The following is a 25,314-nucleotide window of genomic DNA, read 5'->3' on the forward strand; positions in this document are numbered from 1 at the left end:
GAGCAAAGACTTATTACATATACAGTTCAACAAAAGGGGAAAGGGGGAAATAATCTATCGCTGGAATTCGGGAACTTCTGGTGGAAATGATAGAGCTCAACGGGTTTCTGCTTCCCAGGGAAATTTCTTTAGTAGAAACCTTAACTTTTAGTTTCAAAGCTTAATGTTACTGAGCAACAATTAGCAAAACAAGTATGAACAGATCTTTTGTCAACAAGTTTAAGAACTACATCTTCTTTAAACCCAGTGCGCAGAGTTGAAGATGCGACTTTATATATGTAGGGGAACTTCCGCGATGTATAGACCTTACTTGGATTGGGCTGCAGCAGCACCTCTGTTTGTTTTAAGATCTTTTCAGTCCAATTCTTGGTGGAGTCGGCACGAGTGATCAGGTTCTCCAAGTGTGGATCCAACTCAGTCTTCTCAGCCTGGCCAAGCTTCTCTTCTGTGAACTAAGAGTGAAAAGCCACAGGTATATGACACTGATAACAGGCAAACAAGCTCTAGAAGAACAACGACTGTATGAATCTAAACCAGGTCATCCACTGCCCATCACCACACAGTTCTAGTGCCGGTTTGGATTATGAAAACCAGCTGATATTTTGACAGTTTTGAGAGTTGATCATCACATAGCATTTTTACAGAAGTTGGGGTAACTTCATGGGGAATATTCTGATCTGCATCTGCCAAAAGCTTTGCAGGGGTTTAATAGCCACTTCAACATCATTCCAACTTTGCTGGCACCAACTGTTTTTTTGGTGGAATCCATTCTCGTTTGGGCCACGGGCCCACGTCGGTGGAGAGGGACTGCATGGGGCTGATGTTTGGAGCTTTGGGTGAACATCTCAACAGTTATTGCATAGATTTCTATGGAATAGTATACCGTAATATCTCTAATAATGCTTAATCTGTGATCATATTAGAAGAAGTGCGACATAATCAACAAGTCACAGATTGAATTACTTACTTAACAGAATGAATTATCTACCAACAAACCACCAAATCAATAGAGTTTGTCACTGTTCGGTTGGCATTCCCAAGATTAAAAGGTAATCCTTGACTGAGTCCAAAGGTTCTCTTCATCTACTTCAAAAGGATGTTCATTAAAAACAAAAAAGGATCACATGGCATTTTAGTTTTTATTTATACAGAAATTACAGAAAATCTCAAAGGTTTTACAAACCAATGTGAAAATATCTTCATTTTTAAACTTGTCCTCATGCTTTTCATCCACCGTTTACTCGATTTATGATCGCAATTCTATAATAATCAGAACAAACCCATCATATTTTAAGACCCAGACAAATTATCTTAAACCTCAGTTTCTAACTTACACATAAGTTTTTATTCTCACTAACTGGAACTTTGAAGCATGTCTTATGCAATCAAAGATGAGAAGGCCCAGTTCTGCTCTCTAATAACTGAGGCCAAAGATCACCATCTGTGGTATCAGGATGGGCTGTCAGATGATTTCTTTCATTCAAATCTGACTGACATACAGCGACGGCGGCCAGCTGGACTTCAGAGGCAGGCCGAGGAATTCACCGTCACTGTCACCAAGCAGCAGGGAGAAGCTCTGACTGACAGCAGCTTCATGGGCCAGATCGGTTCTTTAAAAGGCAAAAGTACTGGCAGGTATTCAGGAGCTCTACGATGGACAGCCTCTTATTCAGGGCTGGATTACTGGACTCCACTTAGGGCCTTAGGGACTGTAAAAGTCGTAGGTCCACCAAGTTTTAATTAATTTGTAGGTATTTAATTAACCGTTCCCATCCTTTACAGCAGAGCAATTTAAGGACTATGCAAAATACATTAACTCAGCACTTTGCAATTTCTAGTTTTATATCTCTTGGAGTTATATCTTTTATGCACCATGGGTGGCTTGGGATGAAACAGAATTTCAGTACACTGTATACTGTGTATACTGCTGTATTGTCAATAAAGCTCTTGAATCTTGAAGAGTCAAACTGGGATACATTTGAGTGTTTATCCAAATACAAAATTTAATCTAAAGGTCTTTAAATGTGCTTATTACGTTTTTTGCTTGGTCACTGGCACCACTAAAACACAACATCCAGTACTGTAGTTGCATTGTGTCAAAATCTGCACCCAGAAGCAGCACCAACCACAAAGAGACACAGAACAACTACAAAGATGCAAATTCACCACAAAGAGACACACACACAACGACTGAGTCTCTCTCTCTCTCTTAGTGTCTCACTAATGGTTGGTCAGACTTTTAAAGTCAGTGTGCAGGAACCCTTTCACTCCCAGTCCGTGAGTCATATATGATACCTGTAGACATGTAAAATACAGAAACAGTTAATGGTTTTCTGGTGTTGTGCAGAGCTGTTTTTTGTTTGTTTTTTTATCCCGCTTCCTGCCTTCATTGGTTTCCTGTGTTTTCCCACAATGCACTTGCACAACCTCCAGGAAAGCAGTCTGACCTTGTTGCATTCATGGGTTCATTTTTTCCAATAGGAGCAGCAGTGTGCAGAATAAACCAGTTAATATGCTTCACTGGGCTTTTCTCCTTTTATTGATTAATATTATTCTTAAATGATTTAAAATACATTATTTTAATCTTTGAATTATACTGTGAAAGTTCATATATGGCGAAGTCAGAAGAGCCTCTGTCTGGGTAGGATGAAGTGTCACTCTTCAAATAAAGAAATCTTTAACAGCATAATAACTTAGCAATAAATTCAATGATTTCTGACTAGAAAAAAAACAGAAAAAAATGCATTCATGCATTGGTCAGACCACATGTTTCAAGCTCATGGACAACATCCAACTGTAACTGCAGAGTTGGTGTGATGTGGATCAATGTTCAGGATTTTAACAGAAACAGTGAAAATAAGCAGCTGTTGTGCTCGACTTGCTCGGAAACAGTGAGGCAACTTGTTGAATATTTGTTGTGTCATTGAGGCTTTTATGCAGATTAAATTCTATCCACAATGTTCAACAATATTATACAGAAGACCCTTTTTTTTATGTGACCCTTGATGTGATACCAAACCGACTTCAGCTTTTAATGAAAGTCAGTTTGACCTCCTGCACTGTAGACTATTGTCTTTACAGGTGACAGACAACTGGAACTCACCCGCTAATGCCCAAAGGGGATCCCAAGAACCCAGTTCTTAGTCTACGCAGCACTAAATGAACTTGGGTAAAGATGCATGTGAATTTACTTGCGACAAATGGGAACTAAACAAAGTGAAGTAGCTTTCAGTTTTCATGCTCTCCAGCTGTGGAACAAACATCTTGAAAATATGGTCAGTTAGTTTGAAACAGGGCTTAAAAACTTGACTCTTTGAAGTGCCCTCATTTTATTATTTTTTTTACTATATTTGCTTCTTACTGTAACAATTCAATGTATCCTGATTATAACGTTTTAAATACAGTTTTGATGTCTTCTCTTTCTTTGTTGAGTGAGATGGGAGACCTTTTTAAGCCTTTAATGAAAAGTGCATCATATGGCTGCCGAATTTCTTACTGAAGCCTAAAGATCCAGTATTGTTCTGCTCATTACCTGACTTGTAGCACAGACTTCATCAATGAATTTCTAATCTTTTGAATGAGGTTTGGTGTACAAGTTCTCGAGAGTAAATGACTTAATGCTGTTTACTGCTGGTGAGCCAGATAAATGAATGAATCTCTATGTTGGGGAGTTGGAGGGGAGCAGGACAGAGTCTGCTGGAGTCACATGGGTGATGCACCCGATCACAGCCATCAATAATGGATCGAGGCTAGACAAACCTTTATCGGCTTACACGCAGCGGGCTGCTCGGTCTGCATGGAAAACACGCCACACAAATACACTCCATTATACCCACAGACCTCACGAATAAAACGCAAGGCTTCAGCTGCTTTAATCGAGCTCCAGGCCCAACGGGATGCAGTGAGAGCCTAGCAGTAGTAAATCGGTCCACACATCACCGCCTGCAGCTGGAGTGAGGTCCGGTCTTACCTGCACGGCCCGGGTGAAGAAGACCCCCGCATCAGAAGCCAGTTTTTTCACGTTGAAGTCCATGATGGAGGCGAGCGGAGGCGAGCATACAGGCGGGGCTGTGCTGAGTGTCCCCGCAGAGGGAATCCTCCGGATCAGCTGAGCAGCAGGAACAGGAGTAGGAGGAAGAGGAGGAGGATGAGGAGGACTGATGTCAGGGGCTGTAATCCGCTTCGTGCACGATCGGAAATCTGCTCACCGCCCTGCGCTTAAAGAGACACCGCACCGGGCTGCAAGTCACGACTCCTCCGGTTCCCCTGCAGCGGTACTGAATCTCCACATGACCTCCTCTGACACCTTTACCGGCAACTGTGTACAAAAGCACTGCGGAAATATCACAAATCTGCATTAAAAAACGCCTTCAAAGCGGACCTGTCTGCTTTTCATGTCTTCTCCAGTCACATCCATCATTCAGGGGCGTTTCTACGGTTTTTTGATGGGGTGGCTGCAGACAAAACACCAAAACCTGCAGTTCCTCTAGTGTCCACTAGCGGCTCTTAACAGCGAGCTGGTCCACATGTTGAAGTATCAAAATAAATATCTTTAGGGATATATCATTATTTAGTTCAGACCTTCCCAAAGTGTGGGGCCCGCCCCCTAGGGGGGGCCAGAGCCATGGGGGGGGGGGGGGGGGGGGTGCGGTATGAAAAGGGGGGGGGGGGGGGCAAAACGCTTGGACGCAAGCAGGAAATTAAGCATAGCTGAATATGTTTCCAAACCAACTTCATTCTAAGCCAAAGACTAGAAGATATGGTGAAGCATGTCTGCCCTTTGGCTTCACCTGCACAAGTGCCAAGGTAGGTCTCCCCTGCAGAATTGGTTTTCCCTTCGTTGGGAGCAGCGCTGGGCTCTTCAAATCACAGACAAACAGTATCCCACATTCTTGATTTTTAGTTCACAAACACTTGTTGTAATGACTAACTACTCCTGACATTTTGGAGATGTTAGCTCTTTATACAGTAAAGTTACAGTGGGATACAAATAATATCAGGCTGATCCCGCCACGATTTATTCCCCCGGTTCAAATCACGGACAAACAGTATCCCACAGCTGTTTATGTTTTTAAACCCATTTTTTACGGTGGCCCTGAGAGGCCAATCGGACTGCAACTTCAGAAAACACTTGCAAAAAGAAAAATGCTGCAAAAAGAAAAACACTTGCATTTTGCACAGAGAGACATTTTTTGAAAAATGTATTGATAGCAATGTTGAATATTATTACACAGGAAAAAAAAAAACAACTACACGTAAAATAATCACACCGTAATGCCTCTGCCTTTGTAAATGGAGGGACATTAACTGCGTGTGTATGTAAGCATGTAAAACCTGCAGATATTCAGATTAACAGTTTGTCTCTATCTGCCATTCTGCAATTCATCTCATGTAAACAGTAACGTGCACACAGCGTGATGTGAAAAAAGGCACATACCTTTGACGTTGCGTGAAGAACTCTGTATTCCTCGTCCACACGTAAACGCAAAAAATGAGTTTTAAAAAATCTCCGTTTTCGGTGATTCTAAACGCCGTTTACGTGTGGACGAAACAGCTGAGTTTTCAAAAATACCCGTGTAGGTGCGGACGTAGCATAAAAGAGTAGTTTATTTCCTTACTACCTGTCATTTATTGCAGATTACTTGTATTGGCTTAATTGTTTACTAAATGTTTGAGGTGTAAAATAAACCGCAATAGAGCAAAATATGGGTGTGTGTGGTTGGAGGATGTGTTTGTGCGTGTGCGTGTGCGCGTACACGCGCGGGGGTGGTGGTGGTGGTGGGGGGGGGGCACGAACATTTTTCTTGTAAAACAAAGAGGGACCTAGCAAAAAGAGTTTGGGAACCACTGATTTAGTTCAAAGCAGGTGAAGACTGAAATGTCTGCCTGTATATTTCAGGTTAAGATCAAATACATATAAAATGCAGAGTTTTTTAACTTGCAAAATTTAAGAAGTGTGCACATATACTCTTAGCACTGGATCCCAAGCCTGGAGAAATGGGGAGGGCTGCATCAGGAATACAGCAAGTTTTAGCCAGTGATCATTATTTAAATCTGAAGGTACAGACATACGAACTTTACATTACTGTATTTGAAGGTGGTACAATCACAGCAGTTTTTGACTGTGTAAAATATTTTTGTTTGTTTGAATTTCAGTCCTCTGATAAAGGTGATTTAATGCTGAGTTATTTTCTTTTTAAATAAAAAAATTATTTATTATAATAGATTTGTAAGGAGCTGCTAATGTCACATACAGTGGGGCAGAAAAGTATTTAGTCAGCCACCGATTGTGCAAGTTCCCCCACTTAAAATGATGACAGAGGTCAGTAATTTGCACCAGAGGTACACTTCAACTGTGACAGACAGAATGTGAAAAAAAAAATCCATGAATTCACATGGTAGGATTTGTAAAGAATTTATTCGTAAATCAGGGTGGAAAATAAGTATTTGGTCACCTCAAACAAGGAAAATCCCTGGCTCTCACAGACCTGTAACGTCTTCTGTAAGAAGCTTTTCTGTCCCCCACTCGTTACCTGTATGAATGGCACCTGTTTGACCTCATCATCTGTATAAAAGACACCTGTCCACAGCCTCAACCAGTCAGACTCCAAACTCCGCCATGGCCAAGACCAAAGAGCTTTCGAAGGACACCAGGAAAAGAATTGTAGACCTGCACCAGACTGGGAAGAGTGAATCTACAATAGGCAAGCAGCTTGGTGTGAAAAAATCAACTGTGGGAGCAATCATCAGAAAATGGAAGACATACAAGACCACTGATAATCTCCCTCGATCTGGGGCTCCACGCAAGATCTCATCCCGTGGGGTCAAAATGATCATGAGAACGGTGAGCAAAGATCCCAGAACCACACGGGGGGACCTGGTGAATGACCTGCAGAGAGCTGGGACCAAAGTAACAAAGGTCACCATCAGTAACACACTACAACGGCAGGGAATCAAATCCCGCAGTGCCAGACGTGTTCCGCTGCTGAAGCCAGTGCATGTCCAGGCCCGTCTGAAGTTTGCCAGAGAGCACATGGATGATACAGCAGAGGATTGGGAGAATGTCATGTGGTCAGATGAAACCAAAGTAGAACTTTTTGGTATAAACTCAACTCATTGTGTTTGGAGGAAGAATACTGAGTTGCATCCCAAGAACACCATACCTACTGTGAAGCATGGGGGTGGAAACATCATGCTATGGGGCTGTTTTTCTGCCAAGGGGACAGGACGACTGATCCGTGTTAAGGACAGAATGAATGGGGCCAAGTATCGTGAGATTTTGAGCCAAAACCTCCTTCCATCAGTGAGAACTTTGAAGATGAAACGAGGCTGGGTCTTCCAACATGACAATGATCCAAAACACACCGTCCGGGCAACAAAGGAGTGGCTCCGTAAGAAGCATTTGAAAGTCCTGGAGTGGCCTAGCCAGTCTCCAGACCTCAACCCCATAGAAAATCTGTGGCGGGAGTTGAAAGTCCGTGTTGCTCGGCGACAGCCCCAAAACATCACTGCTCTTGAGAAGATCTGCATGGAGGAATGGGCCAAAATACCAGCTACTGTGTGTGCAAACCTGGTAAAGACCTATAGTAAACGTTTGACCTCTGTTATTGCCAACAAAGGTTATGTTACAAAGTATTGAGTTGTATTTTTGTTATTGACCAAATACTTATTTTCCACCCTGATTTACGAATAAATTCTTTACAAATCCTACCATGTGAATTCATGGATTTTTTTTCACATTCTGTCTCTCACAGTTGAAGTGTACCTCTGGTGCAAATTACTGACCTCTGTCATCATTTTAAGTGGGGGAACTTGCACAATCGGTGGCTGACTAAATACTTTTTTGCCCCACTGTATAAGGCAAGCTTCTTTTTCTTGGGCAGACAAAATGCCCCTATTACTGAATTGCAGTTTGTTATCTGAATGAGGAAAGGCCCTCAAATTTGGACTTGTCTAAATCAGTGGTCCCCAACCACCAGTCCGTGAGTCGTTTGGTACCGGGTATGAAATTCATGGTTTTAAGGGTTTTTATCGTTAACTCTGTTCCCCTGGCTCTTTCTCCGTATGTTATGAAGAAATTCTTTTTTTGGTGCCAGTACTGATTTTATTTTGTTGTATTTATCTGTGACACCTTAAAGGCCAGTCCGTGAAAATATTGTCAGACATAAAAGGGTCCGTGGCGCAAAAAAGGAGCCGCTGGTCTAAATGTTTGAGGATTTAAAACAAACAAACAAGCAAACAAAAACAAAAAACCCCACATTTTTTAATCCACTCCATCTTTATTGCTTTTTCATATTTTTACACCGATGTCCTGGAACTACTGAGATCAGGAAAACATGGAACTCCAAACTGTCTGGATCCAAAGTTCTTCACTTCAGTTTGGACTAAACTTATCAGCAGTTACAAAACAAACTGAGAACAGAGTGTGGACAAACAGGAAACCTAGTGGATGAAATCTGAAAGGCTTTGCCACACAGCAGTTCTCTCTCTCTCTGTTTTTTTTTTATTATTATCAGTACATACATCTTCATAAATAAAGAACAGTCAAACCCAAAGAATAATGTTGTGTCCAGAAAGCATAAATGGAGACATTCAATGAACAGAACAGGCGACTGAGAAAGAAGATCTGTGCGACTCTAAAGAGCTTTGATCATGCATCAAATCCTCCTCATATTCAACTTCCACACACACTGAATCATCATGATCATCATGGTGACAGTGAGAAAGCAACAGAGACCTGCACCAATCTGATCCCTGAAATCACACAAAGCAAAACTGTACACGAGAACCAGGAAGCGCGTTTGGTTGGAAAACCGACGCAGCTGATATGAAGTAGCTAATCCATCAGTCAGGCACCGCTCATGAGCATGAGTACTGTAACGTTAAACCACAGGAAACAGGACAGCCGGTGATGTGTTCCTTCACTGGCGTCATCTGGGAGGGAAGCCCAGCGTCAGAAGCCTGGTGAATCAAACTGCACTCCAACTAAATCCTGTTAACAGCATCAGCGCCGCTTTCACCCCATGAAGTGAAGACAGTACTTAATCCCTGTTCCTCCAGCCCTGCTCAGGCAATTTATTAAAGTGGCATCAAATCAATTCTGAGAATTAACGAATCACTGACGTAAAACTGCATTCAAAGAATAAATAAGTGTTTGGGGGCATTACATAAGGTTTAAAAGAGGAGCCGAGGAAGGGCGATTATCCTCAGAGGAAAAGTCTGAAGCTAAAGTCGCAACTTTCTGGGAACAAACGGTAATATTCTTAAAACGAGAGGCATAATCTGTAAGGACTACTCTTATATTCTGAGGTATTATGAAATTACAGATTTTAATGTTAAGGAAAACAAACATTTCTGAGATGGTTGAAAATAAATGTGAGAAAAACTGCAATTTTATTGAAATCAAACTTGTAAAAATATCAAAAAATGCTCTGAGATAAAGCTGTTAATTCACTGGATACGACTGATCTCTGAGACAAAAAGTCAAAAAAAGAAAAAGAAATGAAAATCTAATATTGTTTCCTAGGTTTGCTGTTTATTTGCAAACAAAAAAAAACCTACATTGATATTCTGTGAGAATATAAAATCACAGGAAGGACAAAACTTTAATATAAATTAGTAAAAAAACCTCTTTTGATACAATAAAATCAAATTAAAATTAAAAGAAAATAAACTAATATGTATTTAGGTCATAAAGTTTGAATTTCTAAATTTGAGATGGAAAAACTAATATTCTTTGATGGTTAAAAACAAAGTCTCTCAGTACACTTCTAGGAAAGCACTGAAGTATTTGTTGAGGTTATAAAACTCAAATGTCCAATAAAACCCCCAGAAAAGAAACATTATGAAACAGAGATTACGGTTGTAAAAACCTTTGAAATTTTCCTTTCAAAGTTTTACATTTTTGGAAATTAACAAATAAACTATGGACTATATTTGTCTCCAAGTGTTGAGCTTCGGGTTATTAAAGTCACACTGACCAATGTTAAACCGAGGTAGGAGCCAATTTTGCTTTATAAACTTGATTTAAAGACTAAAGGAGAGAAAATAATAAAAAACTGTAATATCCTCTGACATTAAACTGGTTAGTTTATGATAGAAAATTATAAATTTAGAACTAATTTATTTATTTATTCTTGATTAAAGAGCCACAGTCCTCCATCCTGTACTGTTTGTAGTTCTTGCAGTTTAACAGATATTTTTGAAGGTTCAAAGTTTCTCCTCAGAACCCCCCCCCCCCCCCAAATAAATAAATAAACCCAACAACAACAAAAAACACACACATCAGAGGCGAGTGCGAGGAGGAGCAGAACTGATGTGACAGAAGATACCGAAGGATTTATTCACAACTTCGTGCTAGAGGAGCAGCACCAATCGAGCAGGAAATAAGGAAACGAATGCCAACTGTCCTGTTCACACTAAAAACAAACAGCCAGATGTAACCAGGTGGTTTGTGGCGTTGGCAAAGCTGTTGGCCTTACTTGGTTGGTTCTGCTAATGGTGATTAATGTAATTAAAAAAAAAAAAAAAAAAAAAAAAACACACTACAACAACCTGAAACTGCAGTTTAGAAATAAATAATTACATTAAGTCTGTAAAAACACTAAAATTATTTAGAATTATCTGCATTTGGAAGTTTCCACCTACTAAGCTAAAAGCAACTTTTCAGAATTGAGATTGACATATTTTTTTTAATAAAGTAAAGTTTTAGTTACTTAATAAATTAAGAATGCCGTTTAATAGAGGAAATTCCTGAAGTCATCTTTAAAGCTACAAGACAAAAAATGCCAGTGAAGGAACTTTTTAAACTCAAAGACATCTTCAAGGTGCCCTGTGGAGGTTTTCCCTTTCTTTTTTCCACCACTAGGGGTGCTGTTGAGCTAAGAAAGAACTCTTTTCCTGGATTTCTGATTCAGGTGTTCAAGATATTCAGCTTTTGAATGTTTATTGTGAAACAAACAAGTTGACCTCGGGATCTCCACAGGGCATCTTCAGGGACACTACAGCAAACAGAGAGGAGAAATTCAGAGTCTGGTTGTTGTCAATGTGTTTGAATGTGTTAAAGTGTTAAGTTTAACCTTAACCTGGTCAGCAGGGGTGGGGATGAAACATGAAACTTAACCTCCCCTCCTTCTGGATGACTAAACCTTAATTTGAAACAAGTCAGATGTGATTTTTTTTTTTTAAGATCCCATCACCAGTGTTGAACATACAAGTGAACACAGTTTTATTTTCCTCACCTTAGCTTTTCAAAATAAAACTGTTTGATTTAAGTGAAGGAGTTATTTTAGCAGCAAGCTGAACGACCAATAATCATGATGGGCCGTCAGGTGTCTTCAAAGGATAACCGTTTATCTTCCAACCTCCTCTCTTTTAGTATCATCTGGACCACTGGAAGCACCAGGGAGTTCAGAGGGTTCTGGGCTTTTAACACCACAGAGAGAGCAGTACGAAGCATCAAAGCTCTAGTAAAGGCCAAGTATGTGGACACGTGAGTAGACCTGTAGAGGAACTCCAAAGGCTTTCCATGAGCCTGCGTTTCCAGGTGTTTAGGTGTCCAGCTGTACTGGATTATTGTTGTTTCATTTAATTTAGTGTTGCGCTTCCAGAAGACTCAACTCTGTTAATAATGAAATGAAAATTGCTGAATATTTTACTAAGTTGAGTAGAGAGCTGTACTGACACTGATGGAGATTCTCATCATGTAGAACCGCTGAATGTGACACCACTGAGGTCTGGCATTGCACAGTCCATGTTTAGTGCTGTAAAACAAAGCATGACAGTCGAGGTCTGCATGTCTGGGTCTTTTTTCCATTAGACTTCTATAATCTGACTTTACAGGAGTCACCCCCTGCTGGACATTAGAAGTAACACATGTCTGCCCAAAAGGCTATGTGAATCTTTTAATATACATTATATGTCCAAGTCAATTCACCCAGAGCCTGTGCAGGGATCATTTCTTACTGTCTGTCATCAGTAGCTCTTTGTTTGTATAGAGGCTTTATCACTTTGTATCCGGAAGCCTTAATGTCCACATACATTTGTCCATGAAGTGTATTTGCTTTGATTAATTTCACCTCCCTCTTAGTTTAAAGCTCACCGCTGCTTCCAGTAAGAGTTACCAGATAGGTTAAAGGTACTTTTTTGTTGTAAGTCTTTGTTTAAAAAGAGTTTAAAACCTAAACAAAAATCAAAAACACCAACAGAATGAGAAGAAATTACTACGTTGTTACGTATGGACCTGCAGAGATATCAACTCAAGTTTGACTTCTATACAACCAGAAGCCTTTTTCCCCCAACCCAAGAAGCTGCCCCCTGCTGGTCACTAGAAAGAATGTAGGCTTTATAATGTTAGAAAAAAAGGATGCTACACTGGCCGACTGCACTTTTTGGTTCAAAGTATTGCACAACAGTACAGCTTGTCCCCATTAAAACCTCAGCTGATATCTCTGTAGCTCAGCACACAGACGCGTTGGACATAATGTCAGAACTGCTGTTTCTTTACAGTCTGTTGATACCTTGAGTTAACTTTAAACTCATTTTAAAAGCTGGAATCTGCAGTTTGAGTACCTTTAAGATGGGAGGCTGAATTACATGTGAATGGTCCTTTAAAGAGTTTACAGGACTGCTATGAATGATTCTGTGTATAGTTTCTTAGCACTGACTGCAATCAGCCAGACCTAAAGAGATTTAAATACAGCGTAAAGTCATGAGTGTTTACAGTTATATTATAAAACATACACACAGTAAAAGGATGAGACCCACACATAATATTTACATATATAAACAAAGAAGTCCATCACAGAGCCGCGAGGTCTGCAGCCCGCACACTTAATGGCTAATATTCACTGTACATGTGTCCGACGGCTCCGCGGCCTTCGCTAGCACGAGCGAGTGTGAGCTGAGGCCTCCGACTCGCCACGCGGCCTTTTTTTTTTTGTTCGGTTACCGACAGCGAGCTGGGGGCGGCTGGCGCTGCCGTCCACTGAGAACCGAGCATCACTACGGCTGTTTTGTTCTGGTTTAAACCTTTGACACGCAAACACACTCACACTGAGAAATAACAGTCACCCAACCCCACAAACCTGTCCCCAACAGAAGAGATGTGCAGCAGAGGTAAGCACCCTCACGACAAAATACCATGCACCACGTCTTAAGTTCTATGTGTCAAATATCAAACTGCTGTGAGGAGGGTCAGAGACACTGTTCTAACTCTACAAAAGAAGAAGAATTATAAGAATAATGCACACAATTGACCCTTGTGGTGATGATGGTGGGAGGGGCCTCAGGTTGGTTTTCTGGATATTTACTGGGAATTTCGGCTCCCTTGGCGTCACCCTCTCTGTCCAAAGTTTGCATCCTGTCCGGGATTTGTTTCCATCGGGTCTTCTTTGAAGTTTTCACAGTGCTCCATTACTTTTCTGCAAGAAGACAACAGTCACAGGTTGGAATTTTGACCAAGACGTTCTTAATTTATAAAAAATATATATTTATCTAATTTATTTCCATGGAAATCATCTGTGAAGCCACATCAGTGTTAGTTTCTTTGCTGTGCTGGGAGCCGGTCGTGACTGGTGGGCTTTATTTCTCAGCTAGCGTTAGTTTGACTCAGGAAAGATCCCATTTTTAAAAAATTGAATTATCATCGATTAAGATAATTGCATTAAAGCACCTAACAGTAGAAAAATGTTACCTGATACATGTTTTAAAAAAAGTGCTTGTGATATCTGACCTGCTGTGTTTGTAAGAAAAAAATACACAAATATGTGATTCAGCCTTAAACACTCTGTGATCAGCCCCAACAACTCTTATCATCCTGTCTGCTGAATGCAACAGAGGGCTTCTAAAAGCAGGAAAATGAGGCTTTCTGGCTGTTCCCCAGCCTCTGACTCAGTTACCACATCATCATACAGTTTGTTCAAAGAGCCGTCAGTCTCACCGGGCCATGTCCTTTGTGTTCGGATGTGAACTCTCCAGCTCCAAAACTTTCTCCAGAAGAGTCATTCCTCCTTCTTTTATCAGCAGAGGACAATACTTGCTTGCTGCAGAGTAGGAAAAATGCAAATGGAACAAGTGTGAGATTCCCAGAGAGTGGACTGGATAGAACATTAGGCCCAAAAGAAGCAGGTAAAGAAAATTAAAAAAACAAAACAAAACAAACAAAGCAGTTTGGAGACAAGTAAACAAGTAAAGATAATAGCCATGTCCAAATTCATAGGCTGCATCCTCCTGAGGACGCGGCCTTCGCGGTCTACGTGGGCCGGGTCCTCAGAAGGTCGGGTAGGCCGGAAGTGAGCGGCGGTGAAATGGGACAGTCTAGCCTTCTGATTTGCGTCATTGCTGTGTCAGTGGAGTTTAATAAACTCGGCCGTCTGCTCCTTGCTATCTAAAATATAACAGGACACTGATGTAAATTCTTGATCATCTCACACTTCTGTTTAATCAGTTTTCCGTTTGATGTTTATTCAGCTGTGTGAAAACTATAACTTTAATCTCAGCCAAACCGATTTACTTAGGAGGATGCAGCCCATGAATTTGGACACCCCCAATGTTTCACATATACTAAGTTATTCTGGTCTGTTAGGCAAATCAGGTGACATATAAACCCTTCAGGACAGCTTTAGGGGTAAACGACACACGCTGCGCTCTCAAAGCCTCTTGATACTCACGGTAAACTGACACCAGGTTGTAAAGAGCCCATGTGGCCCAGTGCTGACTGACAGGGGAGATGCTCTGAGGCAGCAGCCGCAGGATGGGCTCGAATGACCTGAGAGAGGACCGTCGCTTTGTTAATATATTCAGACAGGACAAGCCACCAGCGGTTGTGGAAGTTCACTATAGAGGGGAAACGGTAATCGATCACCTGTAGTTGATGTTGCGCCGCGAGCTGACGTCCCAGCTCTGGATGGCTTCCCACATCTTCTCCATCACCATGTCTCTCCGCGGCTCCTCCATCTTCCAAACCTCAGGCCCGTCAAACATGATGTGCGACAGCACTCCACAGGCGTTGTACGACACCTCAATCCCATCGGCCTTACTGTCCAGCAGGTTACTGCAAAGAAAACAGACGGAGAAGAGGACATGAAGAGGCTGAGAGGAGAGACTGTGCGGACCAATAGTAACCACCAACAGAGTCTCAGTCCAGGTGTTTCTGCCTCTGGTACCTGAACACTGTGATAAACTGTGGGGTGAGCAGCTGTGGCCTCAGAGCTTTGACCTCAGCCACGTTTCCCAGAAGACCCAACATGTTGCGATGAAGCTCCTGCTTGTCTGGAAACTCCTGCAGACAGAAATCATACAACATGAGATGAAAACATTTAGAAATGATGGCACAGCGAAATTCTCCATGAGGATTGCAGAACTGTATAGTCAAGTGATAATTGTATTCCCTCAAATCCACTCAGTGTTTACAAGTGAAGACAAATTTCAGACCAAACTTACAGCAGAAAAAACCCCATAAAAAGCGAAAATGTAACTACTCTTTGAAAGGAACATAACAGCAAAATAAAGGTACTCACTAAGTTTAAGGATAATGGTGAACTTTTTTTAAAAACTGTTTCCTCTGACACAAAATTAATTTTGACAGAAATATTTATTTTAGTATTTTTCAATTATTACACTTATCATCACCATAACAGTGTGTGGACACGAGCTGTACACGAGTAGTGAAAGAAGGGCTGCACTTTATTTTATACTACTAACAGCTCCTTTCATGGTTTTGGCTTTAATAACAAAAGCGATCATTGTTGTCGAGTCATTTCTTGTGAATCGAGCAACTTTCTATATCAGTTCAGTTTCTATATCAGTTCTGAAGAATAACGAGCAGCCTGGCTCATCTTCATCACCATAGACACAGATGGGTGCAGCCTGGACTCACCTGCAGACACTCCAGGAACAGGCTCATGCCCCGACAGTTCAGGAACATCTGACAGTTGTCAGGCGTCTCGTCTGTGATGTTCCACAGGGCGCTCCAGGAAAACTCCATCACCTGGTCACACTGAGACACACACGCGAACACAAAACATCTGCTTTAAACAACAAAACAAAATAAAGTATAACTGAATAAAGGTTAGTTTTCATTTAAACGATGATGATGAGGATCTGTTTCCTGCTTCCAGCAGGTGGAAGTGTTATGTTTTCAGTGCTGCTTGTTTGCCTGCTTCTCACCAAGAATAAATAAAAACAACAAAAACTGGACTTCAGGAGATTTGGTGGAGCACAGACCAAAGAAGAGACGCTGTAACACTGTAACACCTTCTCAGTCATTATAAATGTCTGGGAATTTTCAAAATTAAATACCTCCACATTTGTTTCACTACAAGGGAGACTATACTACAGTCAAGGCATAAAATGCTACAAACACTCTGGCATATAAATTTAGTCACATGATTACTGAGCTGAGTTTAGTAATCACGGTTTTAATAGTAAAGCAGGGCTCATTTTGATGTATACAGTAATATTAAAAATAAGCATGAATATTTCTCTAAAATGAGCCAGTGCCACTAGCCTGTAGGCTGTGAAAAGATATTAAACTTTGGTGTCAATCCGGGGCGCTCTTAGCGAGAGAGAGTGCATCGGCCTTTGTGAGCACTCTTTCAATTTCTAAAAGCCACATATGAATCTGTAAAGCACTTAAACTCACCATTCTGTCCTGTAACTTCTTCTGAATTAAATTCAGCATTGTCTGAGAATGAGAAAAGAGTCAGGAATGAATTTATCACCTGTATAATCAGCAGCTGATTTCAGTCAAAATGCAACACAAACATGAGAAAATGCAGCTTTGCTACAGAGAAACAATCCTGAATCCACTTTGAAGGTAGGACACCAGCAACAGACTCCTGAAGGCTACCTTTACTATAACGTTTGCTTTAAGTTATCGTAAATCAGACTAAATAATGCTGCTACAGCCATATATCACACCATAGATGTAGTACAATTTTAGCATGTTAGCCTATGGTGAGTGCGATGGCATGTTGGTATAAAATTCAAATTACAGAGCACGTTCTTTTTCCAAACATGGCTAAAGCGCTGAGATTGTATCTGAAATATCTGCACTGCTGTCATCACATGCTCTCAGTGTGTTCACACAGCTTTCCTCTGGGTGCTCTGGTTTCCTGCCACACCAAAAATAAGCTTGTTAGATAATAGGAACTCCTGCTGCTGACCTTGACTGGCAGTAAGTAACAGGCCTGAGATCTGAAGCGGATCACCGACTTTTACACTAAGGAGGAAATTTATCCAAGACTTTCCAAGGTTTCTTTACCCTCACAAATCCCATCTTGCCCACAGCCTCTTTATGGTGGTTGTCCACCTGGCAGACCAAAGCATTGCAGAGGTGCACGGCGATTCTCTGGATGGACTCATCCTGCCGGGCCGGCTCCAGGATCTTCAGCAGCAGCTGGTTGACGCGGCTGTACTGGAACTCGAGCTCCTCTGGGATGCTGAAGTTGCACAGAGTCAGGCAGCAGTTCCTCTGGACCTGGTGAGGAAACAGGAACTCACAGATTCACAAATCAAATGTAATCGAAGAGCGTGATTCTAAATATATGATGGCCTTTGTTAATAATCAACTGAAGGCTAAGATGCATAGTCATGGTTTCCTATCAAATAGTGGACCTGAACAATTTCTGAGCCCTTTCTGATCTCCCAATCCTGCCCCCAGTTCTGAAGACGCCGTTTTATACATACTTCAGTCCTACAATAAAAACGCAACTGAAGGTTTTAGAGCTTCACATAACACAAAATCTGCCCTTCTGCTTTAATTCTGTTAGTGTGGCCACTGACCATAACACTCCGCTCAGCTTATTTATGCAGCAGCTGGTTCATGGGGATGATATCAGACTTACAGTGACCTCCTGGTAGTGCTCCATCCCATTCAGCACCACCTGAATGACCTCCCGCCGTAACCGCACACTCTGATCGCTGCGGTACTCGGTGTTGGTCAGGTAGAAAAGAGCGGCGCTGCCCGTCACCTGGATGCTCTTATCGTATTTATGGCACTTCAGTGCTGCAATGACAAGCTGCAAACAAGGAAACAAAGGTTTCAGGGGAGGAATGAGAAGCAGTCAGGAGAGATGATCACAGGAAGTCATTGAAGGAGAACTTTAAGTCCTACCTGCAGAGCGCGGAGCAGCTGGCTGCAATGTTGTATCCTGGCAATGTCAAACAGCTGATTGATGGCTCTGTGGGCGAGCTCAGGACGAAACTCTGTGTAAGCCTCGATGGCGTTCAGGACCTGGTCTTCATTCTTTGATCCAGTCACCTGAAAAAGTCCAGAAACACAAAGATTTAACCAACAAAACAAACCTTGAATAAAGCGCTATAGATGGTATTAATCTGCAGTTCAGCCTGGTGTGATCAGCTGAAAGAAACCCAGGTTCAGGTACCTTATAGGCAGGGATGTGCGTCACATTACAGAGGGTGGTGTCGTACAAGCCCAGAAACTGCAGGGGCCTCTTCAGCTCCTGGAAAGGGTAGATGCTGCTCTTGCACGGTTCAGTGCTAATGGAGAGAAAAACGCAGCTTGTTAAGAACCTCATTTATCATCTGAGGGTCAATAAAGGGAGATTCCAGCCTCAGCTCATCGTCACACACCTCGGACGCCCCATCGCTTCTTCAAAGTGTGGAACTGTGCAGTTGTCTAGCATGATGTGACCCGAGATGTCCAGGGACATCAGGTGTACCAGACGCTGGACGATGGCCGTCAGGATTTTCTTGGTCATCTTAAACTTTGAGATCCGCCTGCTCTCCTGGGAGATGTCGAGGTGCCTGAAGGAGGAGGGAGTGTCATCAGTGACTATTTTTCAAGTGATCAGTGGGTATACAAGGGGAGCTACACATGTATTAAAATGACAAAATGCAAACTGCTCTCAGTTTATCACAGTTTTTTTCCTTCTCTTGGCTCAGGATGATGTCACCAAGGAGGGATTTCCCAAATATGGTCTTCTAAGGTCCACCCACTTGTGTTTACGAGGGCCAGCTAATCAGAAGAGGGTTGGAATAAATGGGGAGGAGCAGTAGGTTGAAGTAGGTTGATGGCGCTTGAAAAATAAAACCAGGAGCTGAAACTGAGCAGAAGAGTTTCTTTTAACTTGGACTTCAGTAAAATATATAAAAATAAACGCCCTGCGACAGACTGGCGACCTGTCCAGGGTGTACCCCGCCTCTCACCCTATGACAGCTGGGATAGGCTCCAGCGCTCCCCGCGACCCTGGAAAGGATAAGCGGAAGCGAATGGATGGATGGATGGATTCTAATAAACGTCAACCTAAAATTTAACAGCAAAATATGTATGAGGACACTATAAATGCATTACTTTGCCTACTGGCCACAGATTTATGTGCATTTGCTCCCCAATCTATAAACAAGCTTAATGACATTTTACAATCCAGTACCACCAAATTTTGTGCTTCTTCTTGATCACTGAATATAAAATCTTTACCAAGTCTTTCATTGAAGATTGAGCCATTTAGCCAAAATGACAGGGAGTCTGTTTTGACAAGTAAAGATGACGCTTTAAAATCTAAGAACACTGCATCAGGTGTGAAGCACAGCAGTGGTAGCATGATGCTGCATGGCTGTTTTGCTGCCAGTGGTACTGCTACAATGAAAACCGACTACCTCCAAATTCTTCAACTTTAAATCAGCATCTAAGATGGCTTAAACTTAGACATAGTTTGATGTTCCAACAGGACAGTGATCCCAAACACATCAAAACTGGTCTTAGAATAAATAAAGCAGGCAAACATTAAGCTTCTGGAATACTCTTCCTGCTTAAATGCCAGAGTTCGTGCCAGGACACCAAACAATTTAAATGTGATCAAATATCCAGCCAGAATTATCAGGGAAGCTTGTTGATGGCTATCAAAGCATCTGGTTGCTAAGGACTCCTCAGCAATTTGCTAAGGGACATTTAACCAAATATTAGTGGAGATATATGCTTTTAACCCTGTGTGGATTAGAGAAAATCCAAAATAAAATCAAACTTGTGCACTCAGTTCTTGTTTGTTTGTTTGTTTGGCTTTTTTACAGCCCTTACAGATGTATGCGGTACAGTCATTTCACAGAACAGTTTAAAGATATCATTAAAAGCCCAAGATTCCCCATCATTCATGCCCATGATTAGTTTATGGAAGCTTCAGTGTCTGATGAAAGGTCTCCTTTAGATCTGAATTTTTGATTTGGCACTGATTTTCACACTGGTTGCCCTCTTTGACCCTTTTGTGGATTTAGGTCTCCTCCCAGTCTTGGACCAGACATTAATACTTTTTATTTAATGTGTTAAATGAACGTTAACCCCTTATCCCCCATCCCACAGAGCTTACCTGAGATTAACGAGCTCCAAAACTGTGCTGATCAACTCCTCGGATAGGTCCACGTTGTAGAGAACAAGAGAGGCCAGTCTGTCCCTCCACTGGGTGAGAAAAGATGTCCCCAGTAACTGTACATTGGACAGATCTAGCGAGGTGAGCGACTTCAGGGGTTTGAGCAGTGTCTCGGGGTCCAGCTCCTTCGGCATGCCACCCAGGTTGAGCAGCCTGAGCCGGTTGAATCCCTGGAAGTTAAAGTCTGTTTCTAAAGCATGCCGAGAGGCGGGGCTCTCCTCCTCGTCCTCGTCTGTGTCCTCGTTGCAGGCGAGCGGGGCGCCGCACTTCTTGTAGAAGATGTTGCTGCAGCCGAAGAGACAGAGAGACACCAAAGTGTCACGGAAGCAGGACAGCGCTTTCAAGCTGCGAGACGACAGGTTGTTGCAGTAGGTGAGGTGGAGCTCGATCAGGTCCTGCACACAAAGACAGTGATTAGTGAGGCCACGAGAAGAAACCACTGTCATTAACTTCTCACTGTCTCTATATCATGAAATTCCTGTCAGATGGGGTTTTCCCAGGCTTGAGACATGAATTCTCTCCTTCCTCCAGTTTTGTGCATTTACTTCAAACAATTTGCATTTTTGATGATAACAAGGTCAGAAAAATACATCAGATTTCTGTTAAACAAGGCATTCATTCACTTGACTTTACACTCTAATCATGCTTACTGCCATGCAAAGCCTTGTTCTGAGCTCATGTTTCCTTCACACAGGCTTTATTTGTGCGGGCCACCAGTGAGGACAATGCCAGTCACACTTAATTTACTAGCAAACATTTCCCTCAGTCCTATTTTGAAAATTCAGTTGCTGTCAGCTCTAGCACTTCGTGTCTCCAGTGGCTGGCTCTCTGGGAACGTTGCTGCTGTGCCAGTCCTCGATATAAATCCTCAGACAGGATGTCATCCAGCAGTCAGATAGACTCCAGCTCCTCCATCTTGGCCTGCAGCTGCTAGTGCTCGCTCTGCAGCCTCGGTTTGTTTAGATTAGAAGCACATAGACCACTTCTCCACCTGCTGCAGGTTCTCCTTAAAGTGACCCACCACCAACTGCAGTCAAGAAGGTAAAGCTGGAGTCTGTCCAACAACAGAATGAGAGACATGGGGAATCCTGATTTTATAGCTGCATGTTCGGGATTTTTTCCCCAGCTTTTTAGTTTATTAATAACCTGTGAATGAAACCTCATGGCAGATCTGAAACACAGGGACACTGTGTGACCACACAATAGCAACCCACCAATGACAAGTTAGCCCCACCCTAAATCCTCCCTGCTTTGATGCCCTGTTTGACTCTACTTTTCTGAATTATGGTCCCATTAGAGTCTGAGATCATAAACTCATCAGGAAAGTCTCTACTGAGGTCAAAGGTCAAGTAACAAACAGATTTATACACAATCAGACTTTAAAACCAGGGCAGTTCACATCAGAGGACACAACACTACAATGGGAGCAGAAAATAGTTTTTGCTGTTGTTAGTCTTTTATATGTAGTGTTATCACTATTTAGGACAAACAGTCCAGTTTCCACACACAGTAACACTGTGATCCAGGAGGGGAACGAGAAGCCACGTCTCCATGGGACACATGAAACTCTGCTCACTGTGCTCCCTCAAGCTCGTCTATCTCAGTGCCCAAGGTTGTGTTTAATGTTTTGCTGCTGTAACACAGGAATTTATGGATAAATACAGTTTATATAACTTCATCTTATCTAAATTATACAGATGTTTTCTGCTTAGAGACATTTTAGGAGAATTCCCTTGTCCCTTATAATTTTATTTAAATCTGATTTGTTCAGTTTTGTGAGAAACACACAGCAGGTGTAATACCTGAGACTCCCCATCAACTTTTAGAACTGAAGAAACCTTTTGGATCACAGGCGAGACATCTTCAAGAACCCACAGGAAGCTCAGCTGCCTTAAACTCAAGCATTTTAAACTATCCAGTGTTTAAATGTTAACACTCCATCACATGTTCTGTCAGCTACACCATCCACCTTCAATGCAGTTTTTCTTCCATGATTTCTGATACTTTATGGATAATTTATCTCAAAACAGCAATTTTGTTTTTGTACCAACCAGAAATTAGAAGCAGCACTGGCTGAACAAAAACCAAATTTTCTTAATTTTTGGTGGGTTTCAATGGTCATATCTCCTGCCAAAAGCTTAAACTGGTGTGGTTACTCTTACCACTTTGTTGCCTCCCACCTGTTTTTTGATGGCTTCCAGGTCTCTGTCACGGACAAAGTCCTCTCTGAGCTGTACCCGGGTCAGTCTGGTGCTCCGGGGGTCTGAGAAGAGCTGGAAGAAGCTCTCCTCTGGTTCAAAGTTACTGTCTGTGTGGACCAGTTCCATGTATCTGTAAAAAAAACAACAACAACAAAAAACAATTAAAAGTCCATGGCTACTGACATGACAGGCTGAACCCTTTAGACTGTTACTCACGTGTTGACCAGCTTGTCGCAGATCTCGCTGGGGAGGAAGATGTCTGAGCGCAGGCACAGCTTGTTCCTGAAGCCCTGGTAGCACATCGTCTTCTTCAGGTTCCTCAGGCAGAAGACAGTTGCCAGAGTCATGAGGCTGTCGGGGTTGTCTCCTGCTTTGGCTGCCATGTTCGCCTCTTCTTCTCTGGCTCAGATCAAGACGGGGCAGTGCAGGGGACCTGTGAGGATAAAACAAGTGAAGCATTTCTAATGAAACAGAAGAAAAAAACAGTTCCCTTTTCTAAGCCTTTAAACCAGAGAACATGTTTGATTTTCCCAACTAAACAGCAACCAAATTTACTCAGTAACAGCTGTAAGAGACAGATCAGTTTAGCCTCGGATCGCTCGTGCAAATCAATTCACTAGAGATTTCTGGGCTATTTCAACCCATAAATATTCAGGCAATAGAAGAACTACTTCCTTCCAAAGTATGACCATAATGATCCCACCACATACACTTTACTCTGACAATTAGGTATATTTAGCAAGTAAATTTAGCATTTTTAAGTTACAGTCAGGGTTTTTACACTGCTTAGAATGGACCTTTGGGGAATGACTTTGCTCAGAAAAACAACTGGCCCACAAGTAATTTAGACAATGAATGTGGGGGATCACATGAGCGTTTTCCTGTTAATTTTGGCCATTTGATTAAGAAAATTGGTGTCTTTCTTTAGGCGGAAGGCCAAAGCGCTTCTATGCGTTAGCAACCTTGGTACTATATTTGATATATCAGGTAACTATACAGTTTTACAGATCATAACATTGTTTATTCTAGAAGCCCTATGTTATTTTTAGAGCAATTCAAGTGGTGTGCTTACAACCTTTTAAGCCTTCCTCTTGTGGTGAAATGATTATCATCAGAGCTATGTGCATATGCAAAAACATTTCTTATTTCTTATCAAATAGACAAGCAGACTGCACCTGCAGACCTCGACCAACGCTGAAAGTTAACTCCACTAAAAACTCGGTCCCTGTCCCATTCATGACACAATAATTATTTAAACACTTATAATAATATTTTTATAGATGCTGACACTTTTATTTTGAGTTTAATTGGTGAAAATCACAATAAACAGAAGTACTTTGATTGATAAACTGCTATTATCCCCCCCAAACACACACAAATTTTCTGTACTTTTTACATTAACATCACGATTTTTTTTACCACCATAACCTCACATTGTGACTGCTCTGATCACTGCTATTACAAATGTTAAAATAAGATAATACCTGCCACTTAGCATTAACTGCTGCCTGAAACTGAATATATAACCAAATTATTTTTTGTAAACTCCACTGAAGGTTCAAACACTTAATTCCGCAAGTTGATAAAATACTTTAAATGCAAAACTTTTCTATGGCATAAGTTGGGAGCTGAAGTGAGCTGTCTGCCTACAAACTCGCTGAGTTTTTGTCCTGTCAGTTAAATGAACATGTTTCTGTTAAAGGGCCTAACTGCTGTCACACAGCGTGTTTACACTTATTTGCATATTTGCATACATGTTAGCATTTTACTTCTAACTGCTCTGTACCTCCTAACATTTTCTACAAACACATTTTTCGTGTTAATACCAAAAGATGATCACTGCTCCTGTTGGACTGAAGCCAGAGGTCCAGCTTTCACTGTTTTTTTTCTGTTGAGTTAGCCAAACACTCACACAGCAATGAATTCTGACTGTTACCAAGTTAGCAAGCTAGCTTAGCTAGCTACCTACACTGTAAAATAATTCCCTTTAACATCATTAACGCTACGAGAAAACACACAACAGTCATGAGTGAGTCTCAACAGGCTCAAACACCGTGGATGAGCACTTGTTATTCAGAGTTTAGTTATAACTCGGGTCAGCAGTGGATTTCAGCGTCTGCATTAGCTCTAAGCTAACGATGACTTTCCCCCTGTGCTATGACGCTAGCAGACTTAGCCGGAGGAGCTAGCGCAGAGCTGTGCGTGTGTGAAGCCGGGCGCAGGGCAGCGGCATCTGAGTGCCAGGTTCCCCCGCTGGGGTCCTACCTTAGCTCTCGCCAAGGCTTCGCGTTCCGGTAGTAGCGACAAACTGATAATTATCAGCAGCCTTCACTCATCTGATTTTCGATTTCGCCCGATGTCAACAAACAGGCTCCGCCTCCTGCTACTTCTACAACTCTTCTTCTTCGTCGTCTTTTTCTTCTCCGAGGTCGGTGGCATCCAGCAGCCAGGTGTACTTCCGCCAGTGGAGTGAGGCTGATTCCAAATCTGCAGAAATACTCCTATAAATATGGATATCCAACAAAGTAATACATTAAACAATACCAATAACGATTCATTATTAACCTATAAAGTTTACGTAAATTGCCACAAATAAAAATATGTTTATAGTCACACATACTATTTGACGTGAACACCCATTTAAATTCTGTTAAACTCAAGATCGTTCGCAGATTAGTCCTTTATTTTCTTGCCTTTCAGCAGCTATCTTGGTCATCCCAGCAGTTCTT

The 25,314-nt window shown here is 41.8% G+C and overlaps 2 protein-coding genes and 1 long non-coding RNA gene across 7 annotated transcripts in view; all 3 read right to left on the reverse strand.

Annotated features, from left to right (window-relative positions):
* LOC146514770 (endophilin-B2-like) overlaps window positions 1-4,485 on the reverse strand; it is a 37,341-nt gene extending 32,856 nt beyond the window's left edge. The window contains exons 1-2 of one of the 5 annotated variants that reach the window (XM_085167155.1): window positions 3,971-4,485; window positions 311-452 (exon numbers count right to left, since the gene is read on the reverse strand). In XM_085167155.1, coding sequence (XP_085023281.1) covers window positions 311-452; window positions 3,971-4,033 — 205 coding nt within the window. In that variant the 5' untranslated portion in view covers window positions 4,034-4,485. The remainder of the gene's footprint in view (window positions 1-310; window positions 453-3,970) is intronic. The other 4 variants (XM_085167156.1, XM_085167159.1, XM_085167157.1 and 1 more) reach the window with 4 other exon arrangements.
* Window positions 4,486-8,259: 3,774 nt separating this feature from the next.
* Window positions 8,260-25,045, reverse strand: zer1 (zyg-11 related, cell cycle regulator). Its single transcript, XM_085166675.1, has 16 exons — window positions 24,851-25,045; window positions 22,802-23,018; window positions 22,565-22,715; window positions 20,325-20,779; window positions 18,595-18,768; window positions 18,387-18,501; window positions 18,116-18,262; window positions 17,847-18,020; window positions 17,264-17,479; window positions 16,643-16,684; window positions 15,878-15,997; window positions 15,165-15,280; window positions 14,864-15,052; window positions 14,670-14,767; window positions 13,940-14,042; window positions 8,260-13,421 (listed from the first exon to the last, which is right to left on the reverse strand). The coding sequence occupies exons 2-16, from the start codon at window positions 22,966-22,968 to the stop codon at window positions 13,334-13,336; spliced, it is 2,355 nt and encodes a 784-aa protein (XP_085022801.1). The 5' UTR covers window positions 22,969-23,018; window positions 24,851-25,045; the 3' UTR covers window positions 8,260-13,333.
* LOC146514772 (uncharacterized) lies at window positions 19,031-20,318 on the reverse strand. The gene is made up of 2 exons (XR_014875126.1): window positions 19,171-20,318; window positions 19,031-19,067 (listed from the first exon to the last, which is right to left on the reverse strand). It is a non-coding gene; the product is annotated as an uncharacterized LOC146514772 (long non-coding RNA).
* Window positions 25,046-25,314: the final 269 nt, after the last annotated feature.

This window comes from Neolamprologus multifasciatus, chromosome 7, assembly GCF_963576455.1.
Source record: "Neolamprologus multifasciatus chromosome 7, fNeoMul1.2, whole genome shotgun sequence".
In the NCBI taxonomy this organism is placed as follows: domain Eukaryota; kingdom Metazoa; phylum Chordata; class Actinopteri; order Cichliformes; family Cichlidae; genus Neolamprologus; species Neolamprologus multifasciatus.